Genomic DNA, 20,106 nt, shown 5'->3' with positions numbered 1-20,106 from the left:
GAATGTCGCTCCACTTGATGTGCTCCTGGACTTTTGGCGACAAGAACTAAGGATGCTTGCTCCCTTTGATTAGAAATACGAACCCGTCACACGACCAGTGTCGCCGACAAGCACAGGCTCAAGCGCTCAACACCACCCTCGGTGGGGATCATGCACTTATCTGCACAGACGCCTCCCAACATCGAGGGCAGCAGTACGCAATCATCGTGGCTACCTCCAGAACCAACCTCCTTGCTTGTGCCTCACTCAAGACCGAAGGCATGACGGCAGCAAAAGATGCAGCCATTGCCTTGGCTCTTATTCAACCAGGGGTTCGTAAGCTAGTCACCGATTCCCAACAAGTCTACTCGAATTAACAGTCGGGTTTGGTGTCCCGATCTGCATTGTGTGTGCTAAAAAACCACTCGCCAAACGGTTCCGTTCCGCTCATCTGGTCACCCGCTCGCGCCTTCATAAAGGGCAACGAATTCGCCCACCAAGCCTGCAGTTTTACCCCCTGTGCTATGGAGGTGCACGAGAACAGTCACCCGCTTGTCTCGTTCAGGGACATAACCCAGAGTTATCGCCTTCTGAGGCAGATAATACCTTCCCCTTACCCTGAACTTTCCATAGAACAACAAACTACCCTACGGCTCATACAATCCGGCTCCTTCCCACACCCGACGAGTCTTCACTTAATTAACCCGAATCGCTACGAGGCTTAACGTAAACTGTGCGCATAAGTAGGAACACTCTGCCACATAATCGGAGTTTGCGACTTTAGCCCTGGGCAGCCTCCTCTCTTTCCGTCAACCAGCGAACAAGAGCAACGGGATATGCTGCTGTCCAGCCCCTCTCTACCTACCCAGCTTCAGCTGGCGGGCAGAGCACAGGCGGCGCTGACTGAATATGGGCTACAGTGAAGAAGTAACCACTCCCCTGGGCCGGAATCTGGGCCGTTCAGAAATCTGAATAGAAGTATTTCCTTTTGCACCTCCTCCTCCGTCGCTGCCGCCGATCTTGTCGCCTCCGTCGGCGACAGAAGGGGCGGAGAAGTGAGATAGTCTAACACCGGGTTTGAGCTTTATTTTATAAAAACAACAGTTTCCACTCATGTGCTACGCCAATACAACTCAACCAACCACCGTTCATGCATCATGCATTAATTTAACCTTACCAAGAGTATTTCTTTGAAGTAATAAAGGGTGTGGTTAAGTGCATTTCACTTCTCTCTGGTGTCACTATTGGTAGAGCGACGGGAGTGAATTTAAGTGACGTCGCATGGGTAATGGTTGTGGGTGCCGTTTACAGCTTTGCTTTCCAACCACGTTCACAGGGTCGATTGGCGCTATTTTTTTTTATCAAGCATTTCTCCTTATAATAGGCCACGCTCTCAAACGCTCCGAAAGAACTACACATGCGCGCAGTTTACTGGCCGTGCAGCCAGGTGGTGTGGCATGCGTCGGAGGCTGTGTGCACCGTTGTTCATATTTCTTTTGATTGATTAATTAATTGATTGTAGAGTTTAACGCACCGATGCAACGCAGGCGATGAGGCGTGACGTAGTGGAGGGCTTCGGTATAATTTTGACCACCTGGGGATCTTTACCGTGCGCCGAAATCTCGTACACACGGGAGTTTTGGCTTTTAGCCTCGACCAGAAAAGTGGCCGCCGCGGCCGGGAAGCGAACCCGCGACCTCGTGCTCAGCAGCGCAACGCCTTAGCCATTGAGCCACCGCGGCGGTTTCATATATTTTTTTAATCCCCCCTGTACGTTCGCACTAGCCGACGGAATGGTAGCCGGGCCGGCGCAACAATCAAATCACTTTGCAGTAGCGGGTCGTTCGTGCCAGAGTTTAAAGGTTCTCTAGTCGAATGGCAGCTATGCTGCTTCGTGGTCAGCATTGGGCTGATGAAGAAACGTACCGAGCAGGACTGGGAGGTACTCGTTGTACGCGATGTGCTGCAACTCGGCGGCCACCACTCTCCGGGCCTCCTGGAAGGTGATCTCGTCCTTCCAGCCCGGGTTCAGGCGCTGCAGCTCGCCGGCCACGCGATTGTGCTCCCGCAGCCAGAGCGTGTGCATCGCCGTGAGGCCCACCTGTTCGTTCACGCGCGCGTCACCTGCGAAAGAAGGGCGTTCGCGGGGCAGAGCGTGCTTAATCGCCCTACAGCAGTTAAGTGGCAGTTAAGGCCCTCTACTGGGAGTTCGCGAATTGCGGTGTCGTTGAGGACCCGCTCTAATTGTCTCGCGCGATTCGTTAATGACGCAAGAAATGAACGCTTACGTTCTATTTCGACTTACCGAAAGGGCAGCTCGAGGCTCGAGCGAATTGGACTGATGTGCCTTACAGAGACACTGAAGTGAATTTTTCAAGCTCCCGTTTTTGCTTGCACTGCGTAGACTTGCTCAAATTAGCACACTTTTCATTGTTTATCCGGTTGACAAATCGGTAATTATTTTACAAAGCGCGAAAGAATAAAAACTGCCATGCGCGGTTTGCGGCGGCCGCACCAACTAAAGCTGTGACGTTGGGAGGAGCGGGCACCGTGATTGGACGATGCCCAAGGTGAGCAACCAAACAAGTTTCGGTTTCGGTTTCGGTTCTGTAAAATACAACCGGTGGTGTTGTTGGATGGGCATTCTCAATAACTCAGTAATCATCGTACCGCACTTCTGCCATGTTGTCAGCTGTAAAAATGCATAAAGATAACCCTCCCAGGACGGCTTGGAATCGTAGCATTCACTAGCCGAGACCTACGCAATGCATGAACGCCCTCCGCGTACCCGCAGACGCCCAAATGACATGCGCTTTTCCCCCATATTTGGAGCTTGCCTCCCTCATACCTGTCTCGTAAAAAGCGTGTTCGCACCAGGCCAAGGGTCTGTTCATTGTGGCCTGTGCCCACTGCCTGCAAGCAGTCGGTGTTTATGGCAACAGCACGCCAACGAGAACTCGCTAGCGCGCCAGTGCCAGCCTGCGCGCGTTTTGTGAACTAGTTCGTGGAGCCATGTACATTGCGGCCCAAAAAAAGGTGAACTCAATATAGAAAACATCGGCGATAAACGGAAAAGTTAACTTACAAAAAAAAAGCACGCACCCGTGGGGATTCGAACTCGGGACTTGCAAAACACTTACGCGACATAACTAGCGCCGCAGACCACTCGGCCACGGGGCGGGGTCCCCTGGCCTCACTAATATAGGGTATATATTGTACAACCAGTTTACACTTTTATTTAGTTTTGGCATTTCAAGCAGCTTAGGTGACTATTTGTTGTATTGCGCTCGTGCAGTAAGCGTCGCCCGAGTTTCCACAATAGCTCACGTCTAGCAATTGCATTTCGTATACGGAAAAGCGTTCGCAGATGCGTAGTCGTGCTGCTGCCCGCTGTGCTTGTTCGCCCAGCGCAAAAAAGTGCTTCCCGCACCCTAGTCTTACGCTGTACGGTAAAAATATCAGTTGATTTTATTTCCTTAGTACATATATTGACTTCGCTGACTCTTCTCCCGCCTTCAAGAGGCCTTATATTTTCCTACTGGCGTACCAGTCAGCGAAGCGTTGCATGTGCGCTTGTGCAGCGCTTGTGTGAAGCGACCTTGACTTGGAGCTAGATACAGTGTACAAACTATCCAAGTAACGAAAGGCAGATTCTTCCATTCAAAAACGTGTCCTGGCTTCGTTTCAACTGAGCGAACGAGTTTCGGCGGCCGGTGGACGAAACGCTGGGTCGACTGACTCTGTCTGAAGGCCGGGGAGCCGTGCAGTAGCGCAGCCAATTGCGAGCTCGGCTCCTCGCGACGTCACACGAAAACGCCGCAGAAAATAGGCGAGCGTAAAGAGAGGAGGACAGCATTTTCGAATTAATTTTTCTACTAAATAAAATCGCGTAAACGCGCCCAGGGTGGTCGAAACATGGCCTGGGGACTCCGGACTACAATTTGCGCAAGTAATCCCGCAATGTTTACATATCACGTCAGTGTCCCTTTAACGAAACTTGTTGAGCTAAATGGTTTAATCTTTCACTGGAAAGCAGAAAGGGGCGCTAAATGGGCGTAGACGAAGGAGACACGTAAGACATTAAGATGCGCCAACTTCAAACTGTTCATTCATGAAAAACCACGCTTTTTATACCCGCGATTCTTGTTCATATAAAGTCAAGAATTCTTCCAGCGTCAACATTTGCAGACAACTCACAGATAAACAAGCAGCAGCATTGGCGTGTATTGAACCAACCGTGCAGGCACGAACGCGCGCTACTGACAGTACCGACGTGAAACCATGACGACTAGAGCACGTTCTAAAGTGTGTGATTAGACGCTATCTTTAGCAAAAGACAGCTGTTTATCACTAAGTGACGGCATGCTAACGCAGGCACCAAACCTTTTTTTGATAAAGTGTGCCTCGATAGCATCCCTTTCCGCTTGTTTACGGCTTTCTTCGATGCAGTCATCTTGTCCAGGAATGGCGTGAAATCGCAGCGCTTACACCGGCGGGCACTGGCGGGCACTGGCATCCGCCAGTGCCCGCCGGTGTTGCTTTTAACTGCTGACAGGGGCGCTCCCGCCCGGTAGTTGAAGCACCAGTGAGTGCTGATGTAAACCTTGTCGCAGTTCAAGGGGATTGCTAGCGCAGTTTCTGTATCGGGTGGCGTGCTTCTTGGTACATGTAGCTGGTGGCGTACTCGCCACCTAAGAACAAATCTCAGCCAGCTTTCATGAGGCCGAATAGGGTCCCTAAATAAGGTTACAGAATATAGGCACTCTATTCTGCTATTTTTCCGTTCCGCCGCCGTTATCATTGGTCAGTTCACATCATATGACATTTGTTTACACTGCGACGGTTCATGGGTACCGCCGTTTTGTTGTTTATGCAGTTTTGGTCCGCCAACTGTGGTAGTCTTACCTTTGCCTTCCTCATAGAGTTTCCTACTAATTTATACTAGAGGAAAATCGGTCGCTGCAATCGCGAGCCGTCGTGGGCGGCGCCATTGCCGCTAGCGACGTTCTTCGCCCACTTGGCTTAGCTAGCCATACGGCTTCTTTTTTGTCTCCAAGCAAAATCAACAAAAAGGGGTAATAGTTTTTTTCTTGTTCATCGTACGTGAACCTTCTAAATAATCACTGACCAATATTTCTTTTCCGAGTTTCGATTTTATAATAACAAAACAAATTTGATGAAGCTTCTACAGTAATATTGTTGCTTTGTTGCAGCCAGAGGCAACTTTTCAGCCTGTTTATGAGCCATGCCAAGGCCTAGTGGAACGTGCCTCCCCGGTACACGACGGAACGCTCGCTGAAGCGCGGCTCCCCTAGAAAGTGGTGCCAGATTTCCCTCTAGTATATATTAGTATGAAACTCTTAGGCCTTCCTGCTCGGCGCCTGCAGGCGATGACGCCGTTCTGAACGCCAATAAAATACACCGCGCTTCGCAGCATTTCAGCTGCAGAAGTGTGCCCGAAGATGCCGTATTGCTGTGTCTTCGGCACTGTTGTTTACCAATGGCGTCTTCAAAGTTAATGAGGAAGCCGCAGAACAGGCAATCTTGAAACACTGACAAGCACCAAAATGGCCGCCGTTGCCCACTTGCGTGCCTCAGTGACGGTACTCTCTGTATGTTATCTGCGACGCTAAGGCTGAGAATACAAGGCGCACACTGTATCTGGCCGCGACCTTTTAAACAAAGCTTTACTACTTTCGTCCAGCGATTTCGTCGAGGATGCGCAAATGACCTTTTGACCGGAGATACACCCCCGGCGACACACCCCTCGAAGCGCATCACCTGATTCGCCGGGCCCGCTGTTGGTGCCTGCGGGAGCCGACAGCAGTCGCCACCGCCGCTGCGGCCGAGGCAGCCAGCCACCCCCGCAACCTCCCATGCATGCGGCGGTGGGTCGTTTCGGGCAACGTGACTCGTCTAGCGCCCGGCGAAGAGGAACGGTGCGGTGCGTTCACCATGAATGAACGCCGCGTTCGCCCGGCCTCCTTCTGTGAGCGGTGCACGGAACCGAACGGCTTTGAGACGTCGTCGGCAATACAGCTAAATCCAAGTTTTAACCAAGCGAAACCACGACTCAACCAGACTAAGCCATGCTTTTGCTATGCGTATCCAAGGTTAGCTCAGCTAAGCCGCAGTGATTTTTTTGATACTGTGCGATAGTGTCCGAACGTATGGCGAAACGTGCGTTTTCATATTTCACTTTTTGCTTGTGCATCTTTTTTTCCCGTTTTAGCTTTTACAAAAGGCTTTCGCACACAGTGTTACTGACGGGGAAGAAAATCGAGCATCTTGCAGGCGGCTGAGCTGAATGCTGAAACCTGTAGCAATATTATGCTCGAAAGACTGGTGTACCCGGAGCTAACGTACCCGGTTCGCAAAATTCATAACACTGGGAATTTGAAAAGTAAAAGCTGTAGTATAGCGCGTGCTTCGTGACACCTGAACGGTATGTTACCGCAGTACGACAGGTGCACACCACCCTCGCGGAAGCTCGATTCCAGGGAGGGTGTGGCGTGTTCCAGTCAGCTTGCTGGCATGATTCCCGCCCTTAGACGAATAAATGAAAGAGAAGAAACTGGCGCAAACACGTTAAATAAAAAAGAAGCCTATCGAAGTAATTCCTCCCATAACACAAAGAAACAAATGCAAAGAAAAAGACGGAAGTACAATGTATCAGTGAAGAAATTGTTTATGCGTATCACGAGGCTTTCGCCTTGAAAGCACGTAAGCAGACTTAAGTGTCCCGAGGAAATTTTGTGTCGTAAAGCGGACGGAGGGTATTGATAACGTGACACTCAGCAGCAATTATTTTGAGTATGCCGGCTTCCATCATCCGCTTTCTTTTTTCGGAAGTCGGCCATAATCACGACATTGCATTGTCTGCCAATGCTTCTTAGGACAAAAAAAATTGTTAAAACAAAAAGCTCGTATGAATGCCTCAAATAAAAAATAAATGAACTTTGTAGTGAAACAGAGATTTATAAAGTAAAAGCACAGTAAAGTAAAGTAGTTTGGATTTGTTTGCCCCCAGTAGCCACTGCTGGAACAGTGTAGCGAGAGAAAGCACTGAAAAATGCGCCAAGGCCTGGTCGCGCATCCCTGGAGCGAGCTGCCTTGGACCGGTTACGTGACCCCAATAATCAGCAAATAGCATGAATCACATTTTGAAGCGTTTTAATATCGCCTCGAAACATTATCATGAGCTTATTATTATTACGAAAGCTCGGCCTTGCCCAAGCTTCACCCAAACTCGGCCCTTCTGTAATAGCACCCCACAGCACGCCGCTTGTCCTCCGTTTGTGCCAGGTGAGCTTCACTGTAGCAGTTACGTAAGCATCACGACGGGTAGGTCTGACCGGTTTATACTTGCTATGGAACACTTTTTGGCAGACGCGTGAATAGCGCATAGGACGAAATTCAATGAGAGAGTCTCCATAGAAGGTATTTTACTGTAGAACGGATCATACCCTTACCGTCTCTCACGCAAGACCTCCGCGTAAAATCCCCCTGGGTCCGAAGATTTACATTCTATATCTTGAATGCCGTCTTGGCGCTAAAGCAACTGAAGGTAACATTGGCTTATGACGATAGTCTTATAAAGTACTGTGTGAAATCTGCGTGAGACAGGCCCTTCAAGTTAACGCAAGACGAGACGCGTGGAGGTTTATTAGGCGGAAAGAAATCTTTGAGGCGGCAAAGAAAAGGCGGTGAGAGAATATCACCTCCTCGGAAGCAGTTGAAGTTGTTGCTTTCTCCGTTGCACTCCTGCGTGCCGACGCTGTTGCGAGGCAGCACCACTTCCTGGTTGATTACACTAGATGCCAGACGGCCTAGAAGAAATGAAGGATATGAGGCGTCGTTCGAAGTTTGCTCTTGCCTTCACCCAACACGTCCTCAATGCGCACATTACTCACCTCCTTCGAGGCTTCGCAGAGCCTTCGCATCATCTTCTGTTGATCCATAAATATTCGACGCATCCAGGTAAGCGGTCAGCTGGTTCAACTGCTCCCGAGGTCCTGCAAAAATCACCATAAGCATCATTTGTAGATTTAAAAAGAAGGTCTTCCGCTACATTCGCCCGTTAGAGAAAAAATTGCTGGCTTTCGCATTTAGGGACAAAAGGCAGGCATCAATCGCTGACTTCCTCATCCAATTAATTTCTCACACGCTGTATTGCTCCCCAATCTCATTGTACGGTCTTTGGCATTCAATTTCATTAGTTTGAACTTTCGGTAATACGAACGGCATCCTCTAGCAGTTCGAATTACCGATCTTTTACTGTATTTAACAAAACTTCTCCTGTGCCCATCTTTCGGTTTATAACTTGCCGTATTCTACAGCGCTAAACGAATCGTTCAAGAGAAACTTCCCTTGCCCATCGTCATTGCACTAAAAACCTTTTGAGACTAAAGGCCGTATTCTGAGTCACCGCTCCCACTTCATTTGGTCCCTCCACTCGGCTGAGGGGAGGATTCCGCAGTACGTATCGATTTCTAGGATCTCGTCCGCTGGAGGCTCGAGTGCAGGAGATATTTAAAATACCAGGGTTAGTTTTACTGTTTTCTTTTTGTTAAGTTAAGTAGACGCGTAACTACAACTACGGAAACACTTTCTCAGCCTTACCGTCCTTTCATTTGCCTCCTAATTCGTACTTCTAGTTGACTGTCCAATAAATCGGCGCTTCCGGTTAACAGTTATTTTCCTTCACATTTTTCTAATATGATCCTTTGGAGTTCCCACCGTTATGGTTATTATTTCTTCTAAAATCTTCAAGTGCACCAGTCCTCTTCGAAAAATAAATAGAGCCGCTTAAAAGACCATGGCCATGTACTTCGCAGTGGATGTTAAAAGGTGGGAATTAGTTAAATGTGAACAACTTATTACTCCGATACGGGAAATAAACTCGGATAGAAAAAGCTCATAATAACACAAATTCATTGGTAGCCAAATAACTACAGTAGAATCTCGATAAACGGAAAACGCTTAAAAGTAATTGCCGCTTAAACGGAACTGCCACTTAAACGGAACAGCAGCCTGTAAGTTGGTTGGTTTTGTATTCAGCTAACGTAAAAAAAACTATCGGTAATCGGACCTAAAATTTCCGCGCCACCGTGTAAACGGAACCAGAACTGGAACTTGTTGTAAAATGCATTGGCAGAAGAACTAGCTTTTTATGGTTCCGGCTGTTTCATTTTTTTTCTCCGTCCATATTTTTTTTACCTCGTTGGCCTCGTAATCCTCGTCTCATGAGTGGTCAGCCGTGTTAGCGCAATGAATGCAACATCCCAGTTCTCGCTCCAGTCGTTTGGTCTCGATTCAAGACGCCGAGGTTATAGGGCTCAGCTCCTTCTGCCTTGTTTGTGCCATCGTGGTGCTATTCATGCTTCATTACCGCGTTGCAGTATTCTACATTCGGTGGCTCGTAATACTCGCGAAGTTGAGGCCTCTAACCTCCGTGAAGACACAGTTTCAAGGACTCAAACAAAGATAATTGATGCATTTTGTAGTGCACAGCGACTAATTGTTGCCAAATCAACTTTGTGAATGCTGTGCCTAAACCTTTTTTTTTTAGTTTTCTTGCTTTCTCAAAAACTATCATCTACATTCACCTCCTAGTGCTTAGAGTTCTATGAAATGGTATGAAGAGTGTGTACGCACACAAATGTGCCCTTTTACACATCTATCTCAGTAAACGGAAATCCTGTTAAACGGAACTAATTTTTTCGGTCCCTTGAAGTTCCGTTAACCGAGAGTGTACTGTATTAGGAATTTCTTGGAACCAGACGTCAGCTTAGAAACTTGAGCGCATCATCTGTGTTCGCGTAGGCACCATATGGCATTATCAGGGCCCTGTAATACTTTTCTTGTCTCGAAACGTCTGCGTAACCAATGGGACAGCTTGATATGCTGCCAAGAACGGCCGCCAGGCTGCGCAAGATGAGTAAGGGAACCGTCGCTGCTGTTACATTGGGGAAGTTTGGGGAAGGCGTCCCCGAATGCACATCAGGCTGGCTCCATTGCCTCCGTCATGTCGAGGTAGCGTGATGGTCAAGCGGCGAGCAAACGTTGCTGCCTAGGTGATGACGGTAAAAAGCCGGAGCCAAACTTAAATGGTTTATTGCATGGTGAGAGGTGAACAGTGACGATATACCAACAGCCCCTTCCAGGCAACCTTACAGTATGACTCTACCAGACCGACAGCGTGATCTGATGCAGCCGATCGAATGCGTGCTGCGCTAGGAGGAACCGCTATTTATCCCCGAAGCGCTAACGGTCAAACAGCTGTCCTGTTTCTTTGGACGCGGCACGAAAATGTTACAGACACACACAAACACTCTTGCCCGAGTTCGTGAAGGCCGGCAGTAGCGGTCCGTTGAGTATGAGAGATGGGGATAGGAGATTTTGGCTGTGGCTCCCGCTTCGCAGGTGCAAGTCTCAACACGAAGAACAGTTTGTTTCGTGATTTGCAGCCGCCAAGGCTGAGCCACCGACATCGAGGCGCCCGCGCGGCGGCCGTTCTGAGGCGTGTCATAGCCTTTCCGATAAAGCTAGGCTTTCATACACAGGACCGGAGCCAAAACTTCCAACACGCGCAGAGGGTAGCGGCGCGCTGAATCGTAACACTGCCGGTGGACCCGCCGAAGTTTGTGTAGCGGCGGCAGCAGCGACAGCCACAAAATACTCCCGCAGCAAAGTCACGCAAACTTCATGTGCGAGTGCACAGTGTACAAGGGTGACCACATGAAACCTGGCATCAACAGTGCTTAAGACGTGCTGGACGACGGACTGCCGCATCAGATACAGAAACACAAACGAAAAGGTGTCGCTCTTCTGTTTTGCCACTAGCGTCGAGCTTCGAAATAAGTGGAAAAGGGTGTACCACCGTTGGAAGCGGGCTGTTATATCTTTGACTGTAAGAATATGAGTGATTGCGAAATTTTTTTCGATGCTGCAGACATTATCAGAACTGATGAGCACGTCGTGAATGGCGACATCCTGTCGCTACTTCGGCAGAGAGCGACGACCGGCATCGGTGCCGCACCGTGGATTTTCGGACGCCTCCTGACATACCTGACATAGCCAAAACTGCATTTCCGGCCAGTGATTCAAAGGCAACCAGTGAAGAGGCGACGCGAATTGTCACTTGAAAGCGCAGCTTAGTAAAAGGCCAGAATGTAAACACCGGCTCGGCAGGAAACGCTTGACGGTAAGCTCTTGCGCCGATTTGATGGCGGCGTCATTTTTTTCCTTCAGTCGTACGACCGTGTGTTATAGTAGCTGCCGGCATTGCGGAGTCTCTAACCAGGATTATTTCAGAGATACAGCAGCCAGTGATAGCGAACACGCAGATCAGGCTTGCTAAGCGGAAGAAGCAGTGTCTCCATTTTCTGAGTTGCAGGCTCTGAGGGCGCAGCTTTGCAGTAGAAGGCAACGATTTGAACGCGTCAAATGCAGATTGCTAAGATAAAAATGCGGGCAAACAAAAATGTAAGACTCGGGGGAAACCCGGACAAGCTGTGCACTCGTGAAACCATTCTTATTTATGTGAGCCGGTAGCACTGGCATCATAAAGGAGCTTCCAGATTGGGCTGCTGTACTGCCTTTCCGAAGAGTAAACGTGAGGCGGGACCAGGTGGCATAAGCTCATATTTGCGCGTAGGTTATCAGCCGGTAATTAATAATACTCCAAACGGTAAAAATTAGCAAACGTAAGATGCGACGAGTGTCCCGCGTACGTTGCGAGAAAGGAAGTGATAGATGAAATGTTGGGCATGTGCAACTCGTGTTTATTTGAAAAGCACCCTTAATAGAAGCACGCGGGCGCAGAAAGCGCTCGGTTACGTAACTTCACGATTTACTCATCAGAACTCACGTCAAGGAAGCGATGGGCTCGCACTCACTGGAATCCGCTGCAACTGTATATTTGTGTGAGAATGTAATTCAAAGATGTGGAACAAAGCTTCTTGCTCAACGAATCAGTTGACTTGAACACTTACTTGCGTTGCAGCGCGTGAGAGATCAGCCGAATGGATACCAATGCGACAACCCTCGTCCTGCATACTTGTGTTGTATCCCGTTTACATCCCTCCCACTATTTGTCGAACTAGAAGAATAGAAAGCTTGCCTATCACATAGCCATTGTCGTTCTTTGACCGCGGAAATATACACGTTCTCAAAGCAGGTCTGACAGTAGCTGCTTGCATCGGTGAGCCAGGAAGAACGGGGCGTAATGGGTCTCGTCTTCCTAGACGTGGGAGCCACAACTTAGAGGCCTCGAAGGTATGCATGTAATTAGGCCGTGAGAATAACAAAATGCGTTAGCACGAGGTGTGAGAACATTTTGGAGGCACTGACGTTTATTGGTTATGCCCGCAATCATAAGTAAGCTTGAGCTCCTATGTAGACAGCTTTCAGGCTCTCATTCGTCGACGACGCTGGATCTCGCTTCGTCTGATTTTATCTGGTGGCGATGATGCGTTCAATGACGCTAAATAAAATGTAAAAGGAAGAACAGCACGCATATAATGGCGTCAAAAGTTCTGCACTGGTGGGTATATAATCACAGCGCTGGCGGTGGCTTGTGGCCCCCTTTCGAATGGTGGCGTCCCTAGGGAAGCTTTTGTCCCTTTACAACCTGCGACTGGAGATTAGTAGCAGAAAAACATTAAAGGACTCTAAATTAAAGCACTCTAAAGGAATAATAACATTAACAATAACAGTACCCGTAGTTTTTTTTTTTATTATTTTTTGAGAAAGAAAAACTCGCGGCAGGTGCAAGCCAGCCAACACACAAGAAGACGTATTAATGGAGCTGCGGCCGGGGTTTGTCTGTACATTATAGCCCGCTGCAAGATACAAATATAGCCTAATTAGAAAAGGCTTCGAATATTTTTGTAAAGAAACAGGGTTAAAGGGGGAAAATGAGGACAAAGTAGACAAAAAGACAATACGAGAAAAATTTATTTGAAAGCATACCCGTCAACCGCGCAGTTTGAAAACAGAAGCCCTATAATTTGTGCAAGGGTAAGGACCGTGCACTGCCCAGAGGAAAGACAGCTGAGATTACAACGAAAATAAACAGCGCGGACCCTCTAAGTGCGCAAATACTCATTTCACGGAGACCCAAGAAACGGCATAGCTACGCCAGTTAAAAAACGTGCATGCACTTTCTCGCTGTTTGCGGTAACCCTCATTTATTTTCTCCCGGCAGTTAGATTTTGAGAATTCGTGGCCTATATTTGCAGGATATATCTGTTTGTTTTGTTCTGTGAGCAGTTCCCGCGCCTATGTGCTGTAACCTTCGTTGTGTTTCTTTTTAATGCCCAATTTTAAATTTCTTTTTTGTACCAGTGCTGTTTGCTCTGTGCTCCCAGTCCTAGATAAGAAGGTCCGATTTTCTTGCGGTGTGTCAGTTTGTCCACTTTTGGAGTAATGGCACATGCGTATTATCTGTTGATAAGCTCGGTTTTTTATTTTCATTTCATATTTGAGGAATGGATATCCACCTAAAATAGCACCGCTGCTCGTGCGGTAAACACCTCGCGCTCCTCTTTTAGTGGCGAAGCCCCTTAGTGGCTTGGGCTGTCGGCGTCTCCTGTCGCCGTCGTGATCGTCGTCTCATGTAGTCACAGTACTAAAATACAGGGACACTCGTTTACGCCACGCGCTGGAGAGCTTCGTGCTTCAAAGACAAGTCAGTTTTACAGAAAAGCTCTATACATCTACCTCCTGCTCCCAAACCGTTTCCTCTGCGTTGGCAAAAACGCCAAGGCACCAAGAATACACTTATCCACTGCGTGCTTCTCCCCTGCCCAGGTTTCACGTTAGTGGAGGTGGCACGGGATTTTTTTTCCCGTGGCAGTCTCTTTCTGCCTTGCTTTCAGATTTCTGAACTTCGTGAAATTGAATGATGAGAAAATATCCGTCCGTACCGAAATTGCACTTTGGTCGTGGAGCAGCGACGGAGCGCACGAACTCGAGGCAGGTCTGCTGGAACGGGGCGAAGAAGGGGTCGTCGGAAGGCAGCTCGATCGGCATGCAGGCGAAGTGGCGCTTCGTTGGATTCGCAAGCAGTTCCGGATGGCAGCACGTAATCACAGATCCGTTCGCAACTGGCCGCGGTCATGGGATAGCAAGGGGGAAAAAAGAAGTCATTGCACATCTCCTCCGCTACCCGCTACGTTGCTAAAGGGACGGGTCAGAGATGTTGCACACGAAACGATCACACGTAGTGAGCATGCCTGAACATATAATGATAAACTTAAATTCAAATTCTCTCACAATTCTCAGCTAACACTCCTGTCGTGTAGGAATGGAAAAGTAGCATCAATATAGGGAGTATACTGAGAATGTACAGTCAAATTTGGCCGAAGTGTGTCGGTCAAAATTTTGAGATCACAAATTTTTATCGTGATGTATGTTACAATTTTGCGAAAACAGTCCCGGAGGAAACTAGTAAATTAAAAAACGGCCCACACTGGCAATACAGTTAAACTCACTAATGACCCCAGTACTTTTGCTCCCATCCAAAGCTGCAGCTTGACCAGTCACCCAAGTGTGATTTATCAACAGTGTCTGATTTGTACCTCATGGCGACCTATTATTCCTATTTCAAGCTGTGCAGGAAATGCCAGCAATTATGCCAGCAATAGCGAAGTAACGAAGGGTGCGAGGTAAAGGTGCCGTCATGAGTAATTGGAACAAGTATTTGTTAATATCACAAAATGTTTGTCGTACTGGCTTTATGACAGCCATTACCGGTTTACAGGAAGCTTTTTCTATTAGGGAGGACTCCTTTAAACGCACACCAATAGAACCAAACAGTTTCCTGAAGAAGAAATACCTGCAAATTTACAATTCCATGTTCCAATTACTTTTGACGGCACCTGTACAAGTCACTTTATGCTTGAATATTTTATTTCACCAGACGATCCAGTTTGGTGGCCGCGTGGTAGCTTTTCATGTTCACGTTCAAGAGGACGCCGGTTTTCGGATTCACCCTTCACGGGTTTTAGTTAGTAGCTTTGTTAGGCTCGCTACCTAGGTTTCTGGTCAGTTCAGCCTTAATTTTTATCTGCGTGTTTAATGTTACGAAAAGCCCTGAGGCCCATATCGGCGTTGTTCGTAATATTTCGTCCAGACGATGTATATATGCACATATATACAAAAACTGCCTCAACTACTAGTCGTGGCAGTGTTCATACATGTCAGCATTCCTTAGCGTGCAGGCAGCAATGAGCCAATCTAGGGCAAAATAGAAGCTGGTAGAAAGAATCGCAGCACTTGATTAAACTGCATTAACATGCATGTCGGCTTGATTTTCCCGAAACTAAGCAAAAAAGCCAGTATTAAATATGGCTTCGAAGAGCGCTGGGATTAGCGCTGAACAAGACCAAAAGATGGAGAAATCGACAAAATCTGTGAAAGTTCGAGCAGTGCTAGACATAACAAAAGCAATACGCAAGGAAAACTGCGCTGACTTTGTTAAAAGCGGCGTAAAAAGGCGTAATCAAAGCGAAGCAAAAAAAAACAAATATAAGGAAAAATATTCTCCCTCGCACTGGCACGAGTGGCGCCAAAGACAACACAAACTGCGCTCGGCTGGTTTAAACCACACAGATCCGAGCAGCCTCGGCATGTCTCCAGAAACAATGCGCTAACAGGTCGATACCAGTACGATTGCTATGCACCGTAGTTTAATTCCCGAAAGGTTGTTCCGCCCCCTCCACTTGAATAAATATTCAAGCAGAGCTTCAGTTGCCTTACTGGTGCCGTTGGGGGCATCGTCACAAACCATCCTCCTCCCCCCACATCCAACACTATCTATTGCCTCGCAGCTGTCGATCCTCTCCCGCAGGTGCCGGCTGTCGGCGCGCCAATCGCCGACGCTCCCTTTCTCCAGAGAGACAGACATCGTTAAAGGAGCCACGAAGAGAAAACACAAGTTTGGTTCATTCGAAAGATTGCCTCGTTAGAACCATACTGAGACCACTTTTAACGTGAACTTCACTCAAATAAGCTACGTAATTAGAAAAAAAAGGGAATGGCCATGCGATCCACTAGCTCATATCCCGCAACAGAACCTATGATGCCATACCAACCAGCTCTGCGAATGGCGGAGGGCAGCAAAAGCAAACGCAAATTAGGCAGAGCTTATAAGCTTTCCAAACGAGCTATTTGCGCTTAAATTTAGGGCAGATTCTTTTTAAAGCCCTGAGAATGGTGGGACAAACAGGGGAAGTTACGAAAGCACACGTAAAAATAGAAGTACCGATGCGTATACTGCTGTTCGTACTGCGAGCTCTATGCTTGGTTTAGCTGCAAAGGACAGCGGAGCTTAGGGGTTGTGTCAGACGACACTGGCCAATTGACTCAAGCGACGATGTCTTACGTTACCATATTTGTGGAGCGAGCACCATGTTTCACGAAAAACTGCCACTTTAAGCCGTCGTAAATAGGCGCATTTACCACGATTGTCCCACCTCCCAAAACGGAGTATCTGGCTTTCAATACCACGCTGATCCAAATAGGAGTATTAAAAATAACTACGTCTCATCCTTCCCCTTGCCCTCCCTTCCCTCCACTACGGCTCCTTACAAAATGACTGCCAGTTGGTGTCGTGTGTCCTGAGAGCTCTGGCGTACCCGAATTTTATTTCTCAACGTGAACTTGCGGCCGCACAAATGGATGCGAGGGGCTTCCTGCCAACCGAAGCTCGTTGTGAACATTGTAAATCAGCTGGACCAACGTGGGACGCAGTGCGCCGTCTCGGCCGGGTCACGGACATCCGAACCGACAAAGTACTAAGTGGCTCGTTGAAAACAATGTCTGCATCTATGCGACCTGGTTCAAGGTAAGCATTGTGGGTTTTTTTTTTTTATTGTAACCAACATTTTGGTGGACCTGTGGCCCTTCAAGTGTCAAATTAAACTCAGCGTGTTTCCCGCGTCACTGTCTCGGTGATTCTCCGCCTGTCGAGGCGAGTGCTGTGCGTGGGAGAGGGCGCCATTCCCGGAACGTCATTGGGGAGGCCGAATGGTGTGAAAACGATTTGGGATATCAACCGTCGCAGCTTCAGTTTTCTGTGTGCAGGTCGCGAGCAGAATAAAAAGTTTCCACACCGTGAACAGCGATGAAGAAGGTAAGCTAGTAAGGCTAAGTGTTTTTGTTACGCTGTATCCGTGGCTCATCATGCAACCAGCAGGCGGAATTTGCGGGAGCATCCAGAGGGTCGACGCACGTCCATTTTGTTTTGGAGTGGTGAAATTTATGTTTATTCAGCAGGCGCGTCAAAACGACGGGAATCTTTTCGCCGCTTTAGAGGGGTAGAGCGGGGAAATTACGGGGGGTAAAACCTTAAGCCCGCTACCACAACACTACAAAACAAAAGAAGAGAGACGGGGAGAAGCATTTTGAGAAATTGGTTGCAACAAGTGTGTCATTCCGTATCGAATAACATTTCGTCTTGACATCCCTCGTCTTGACCACCTAGTGAGCCGAAGTGTCTCGGATGAAAGCGCAAGTTTGCATAGCTTTACATAAAAATTCAGACGTTAAGGAAAGTTCATAACAGAGTGACAAGTGCCGCACCATTACAATGCTGTCTCTTTTCTTTCAGGCCGGGTGTAGAACATGCGCCTGTATTTGTTTGTGAATATTTAAGAACTCGGTTATTCATGTAATGCCGGTGCTTCCGTGGCTTCTTTGTCAGCTTGCCGAAAACTGCGGGAATAACAGCGTTTGGGACGCAAGTGCAAGCGAATAGCGTAAATCAATGCCTGACTGACTTCACTGTTTGCAAATGGCTTCCGTTTCATTTTTCGTTTAAGAGAGTTGTAGCAGGTAAAGTTCTTACCAGGGTACCTTGGATTCTTGATGTATGTGTTTTGTTGATTTAGCATTCGTATACAGTGTTGTTATTTACGCACTAAGAACCATTTTGTACGCATGCAATAGCTATGCAATAGATTATCTGTGTGCGGAAAGCAAACCTTTCACGTTTTGCCATTGAAATATTCGAAAAAAAATAGAAATTACGCCAAATAAAATTAAAACACAATTACAATAAATTACACCCAAATTCCGCATCGACACTACTAAAATAAAGAAAATACAGACTAAAAGCCCAATCCCAACTCACAAATACAGAACCCTGCAGCACTTTCATAAAGCATCTAGAACAGCAAAAATACTGCGAATGCCGCGGAACGCGCCTCGTGAAAAGTCCAAGTGGGAGACAATAATAGAATCCCAATGCCCCCCTTGGACACTCCCACTTCAGTGGAGTAAAACGTTACTCCTACATACCACTAAATAAACCTCGGAAATACTGGGAGTAATGCGATACCCCCCCCCCTGGAAGGAGTATTGTATACTTCGATTTGGGATTGAGTTATACAACACGCCATTTACTCCCATTTCCGCTTATTTGTCCTCTGTCTGCATGTTAGAACGCAAACGGGAGCGGGACCTTCAACGTGCATGTGCCCGTCGAGGTAACCCCAATTTTTCGCAAGTAAAAAGCGAGGCGAAGTGACAATGGCAGGCCAATGAAGGGTTCGGAAAGCAGAAGCCAGACGACAACGGCCATTTTATTTGACATTTGATTGGTTATGGACGAAAGTACAAAGGTTATAAGGTGCGCTGTAGTGAAGGGCTCCAGATTAATTTTGACCACATGTATGAGGAACTTTAACGTGCGCCCAAATCTCGAAGACACCAGCGTTTTTGCTTTTCGCCTCCATCAGAAAAGCGGCCGCCACGGCGCGTAATCGAACCCGTGTCCTTGGGCTCAGCAGCCAAAACGCCATATCCACTGAGTCACTGCGGCGGGTTATTTGACATTTGATTTGATTTGACAGCATTTAGCTTCAGATTTGCGTTCGCATCAAGCTCAATGGAAGGAAAAAGTTGCTTTGTGAATGGTTAAGAGTTTTGCGTTTTGATTTGACAAAAGGGATTGGTTTATGTTTTCACAGGGGGTAAGCTTCGCGTGCACCCCTGTTTCCATTAGAGAAAGTGTTCGTTATTTTAACACGAAAGTGTTTTATGCCAGGGTCCACCAAGATATGACTGACGTCATATCCGTCACGGAAATGACATCGCCAGAAAAACTTCGATTAACTCGGCTGCGCTGGGATTTTACCCACGCACTTTTTCGCCGCAACGGGAGGTACGAAACGCGCTCCCGACTCCGCTATGAACAGACGCGTAAACGGGATGACAGGCATGAATTATAGCTTTCCTTCAAACGGTGCTGCCGTCTAGGAGAAGAGAAACGAATTAGTGCATCATTACGCTAATGAACGCCGGCAGTTGGCGCCTCAATATGCCAGCGCCTACGTGTACGGGGGACGCGCAGTTAACGACAGATCATAGCATCGATCTTGCTCCGCGGTCATTGCCGGTAACCACCAAAGAGCAAGATCGACACCGACTTGGAAATGTCGTGCTCGTGGCACGGTCAGCTGCTTCTTTCGCTGCAGCGAACCGTGTGTTCACCAAACGATTCCATGACAATCCGTTTTGTTTAGTTCGCACGGATGGTTTGCGAGCGCCTGTGGTTTCAGTCCGATTTCCGCAATGTCCCGACGTGTGCTATCCAGTGTCTAACGTTGATGCCTATAATGGTGCCGTGCCGACAAAATATAAATAGCGATGTGCAAGTCCATGAAGGCACATTTCACTTTCGTGTTTTACCAGTTCCTATGGAAGAGGGATCAACAACATTTTTTTTTAATTTGACGTCCTAGCTGCGCAACCGGTTTCAATAATTTATTCTTTGGAGTATGATAACCAGTCTTGGGAAGTACCTAGTTACTCGTAACACGTTATTGGCAACTTACCTTTTTCTGTAACTTATAACTGTAACTAGTCACTTTTAGGTCAGAGGAACTTGTATCTGTAACACTGTTACTTTTTTACACAGTAACTGTAACGGGAAATAGCTTTACAATTACTTCGCTTTTTATAAAAATTATCCAACAGCAACATTTGTTAAAGCCGACTTACAGTGCACGCTTTCCATTTTTTTGCTTCTTCTGTCCCATGTCCTCCCCAACTTGCACCTTCCTATAACAAGGCTTCACGCGAAATTTAGGAGAACATCGCTAAGAAGATTATTTTCCA

General features: G+C 47.6%; 1 protein-coding gene across 1 annotated transcript in view; it reads right to left on the bottom strand.

Moving 5' to 3' along the window:
• Positions 1-20,106, bottom strand: part of LOC144177755 (salivary peroxidase/catechol oxidase-like) — a 280,303-nt gene that overhangs the window by 108,091 nt on the left and 152,106 nt on the right. The window contains exons 8-11 of the mRNA XM_077705328.1: positions 13,911-14,090; positions 7,893-7,994; positions 7,701-7,808; positions 1,906-2,103 (exon numbers count right to left, since the gene is read on the bottom strand). Coding sequence (XP_077561454.1) covers positions 1,906-2,103; positions 7,701-7,808; positions 7,893-7,994; positions 13,911-14,090 — 588 coding nt within the window. The remainder of the gene's footprint in view (positions 1-1,905; positions 2,104-7,700; positions 7,809-7,892; positions 7,995-13,910; positions 14,091-20,106) is intronic.

The sequence above is a fragment of the Haemaphysalis longicornis genome, unplaced genomic scaffold (genome assembly GCF_048455015.1).
Source record: "Haemaphysalis longicornis isolate Haplotype H1 unplaced genomic scaffold, Haemaphysalis longicornis Haplotype H1 scaffold_1, whole genome shotgun sequence".
Classification (NCBI taxonomy): Eukaryota; Metazoa; Arthropoda; class Arachnida; order Ixodida; family Ixodidae; genus Haemaphysalis; species Haemaphysalis longicornis.
Note: the sequence above shows the minus strand (reverse complement) of the source record. Positions and strands in the feature narration are given on the sequence as shown.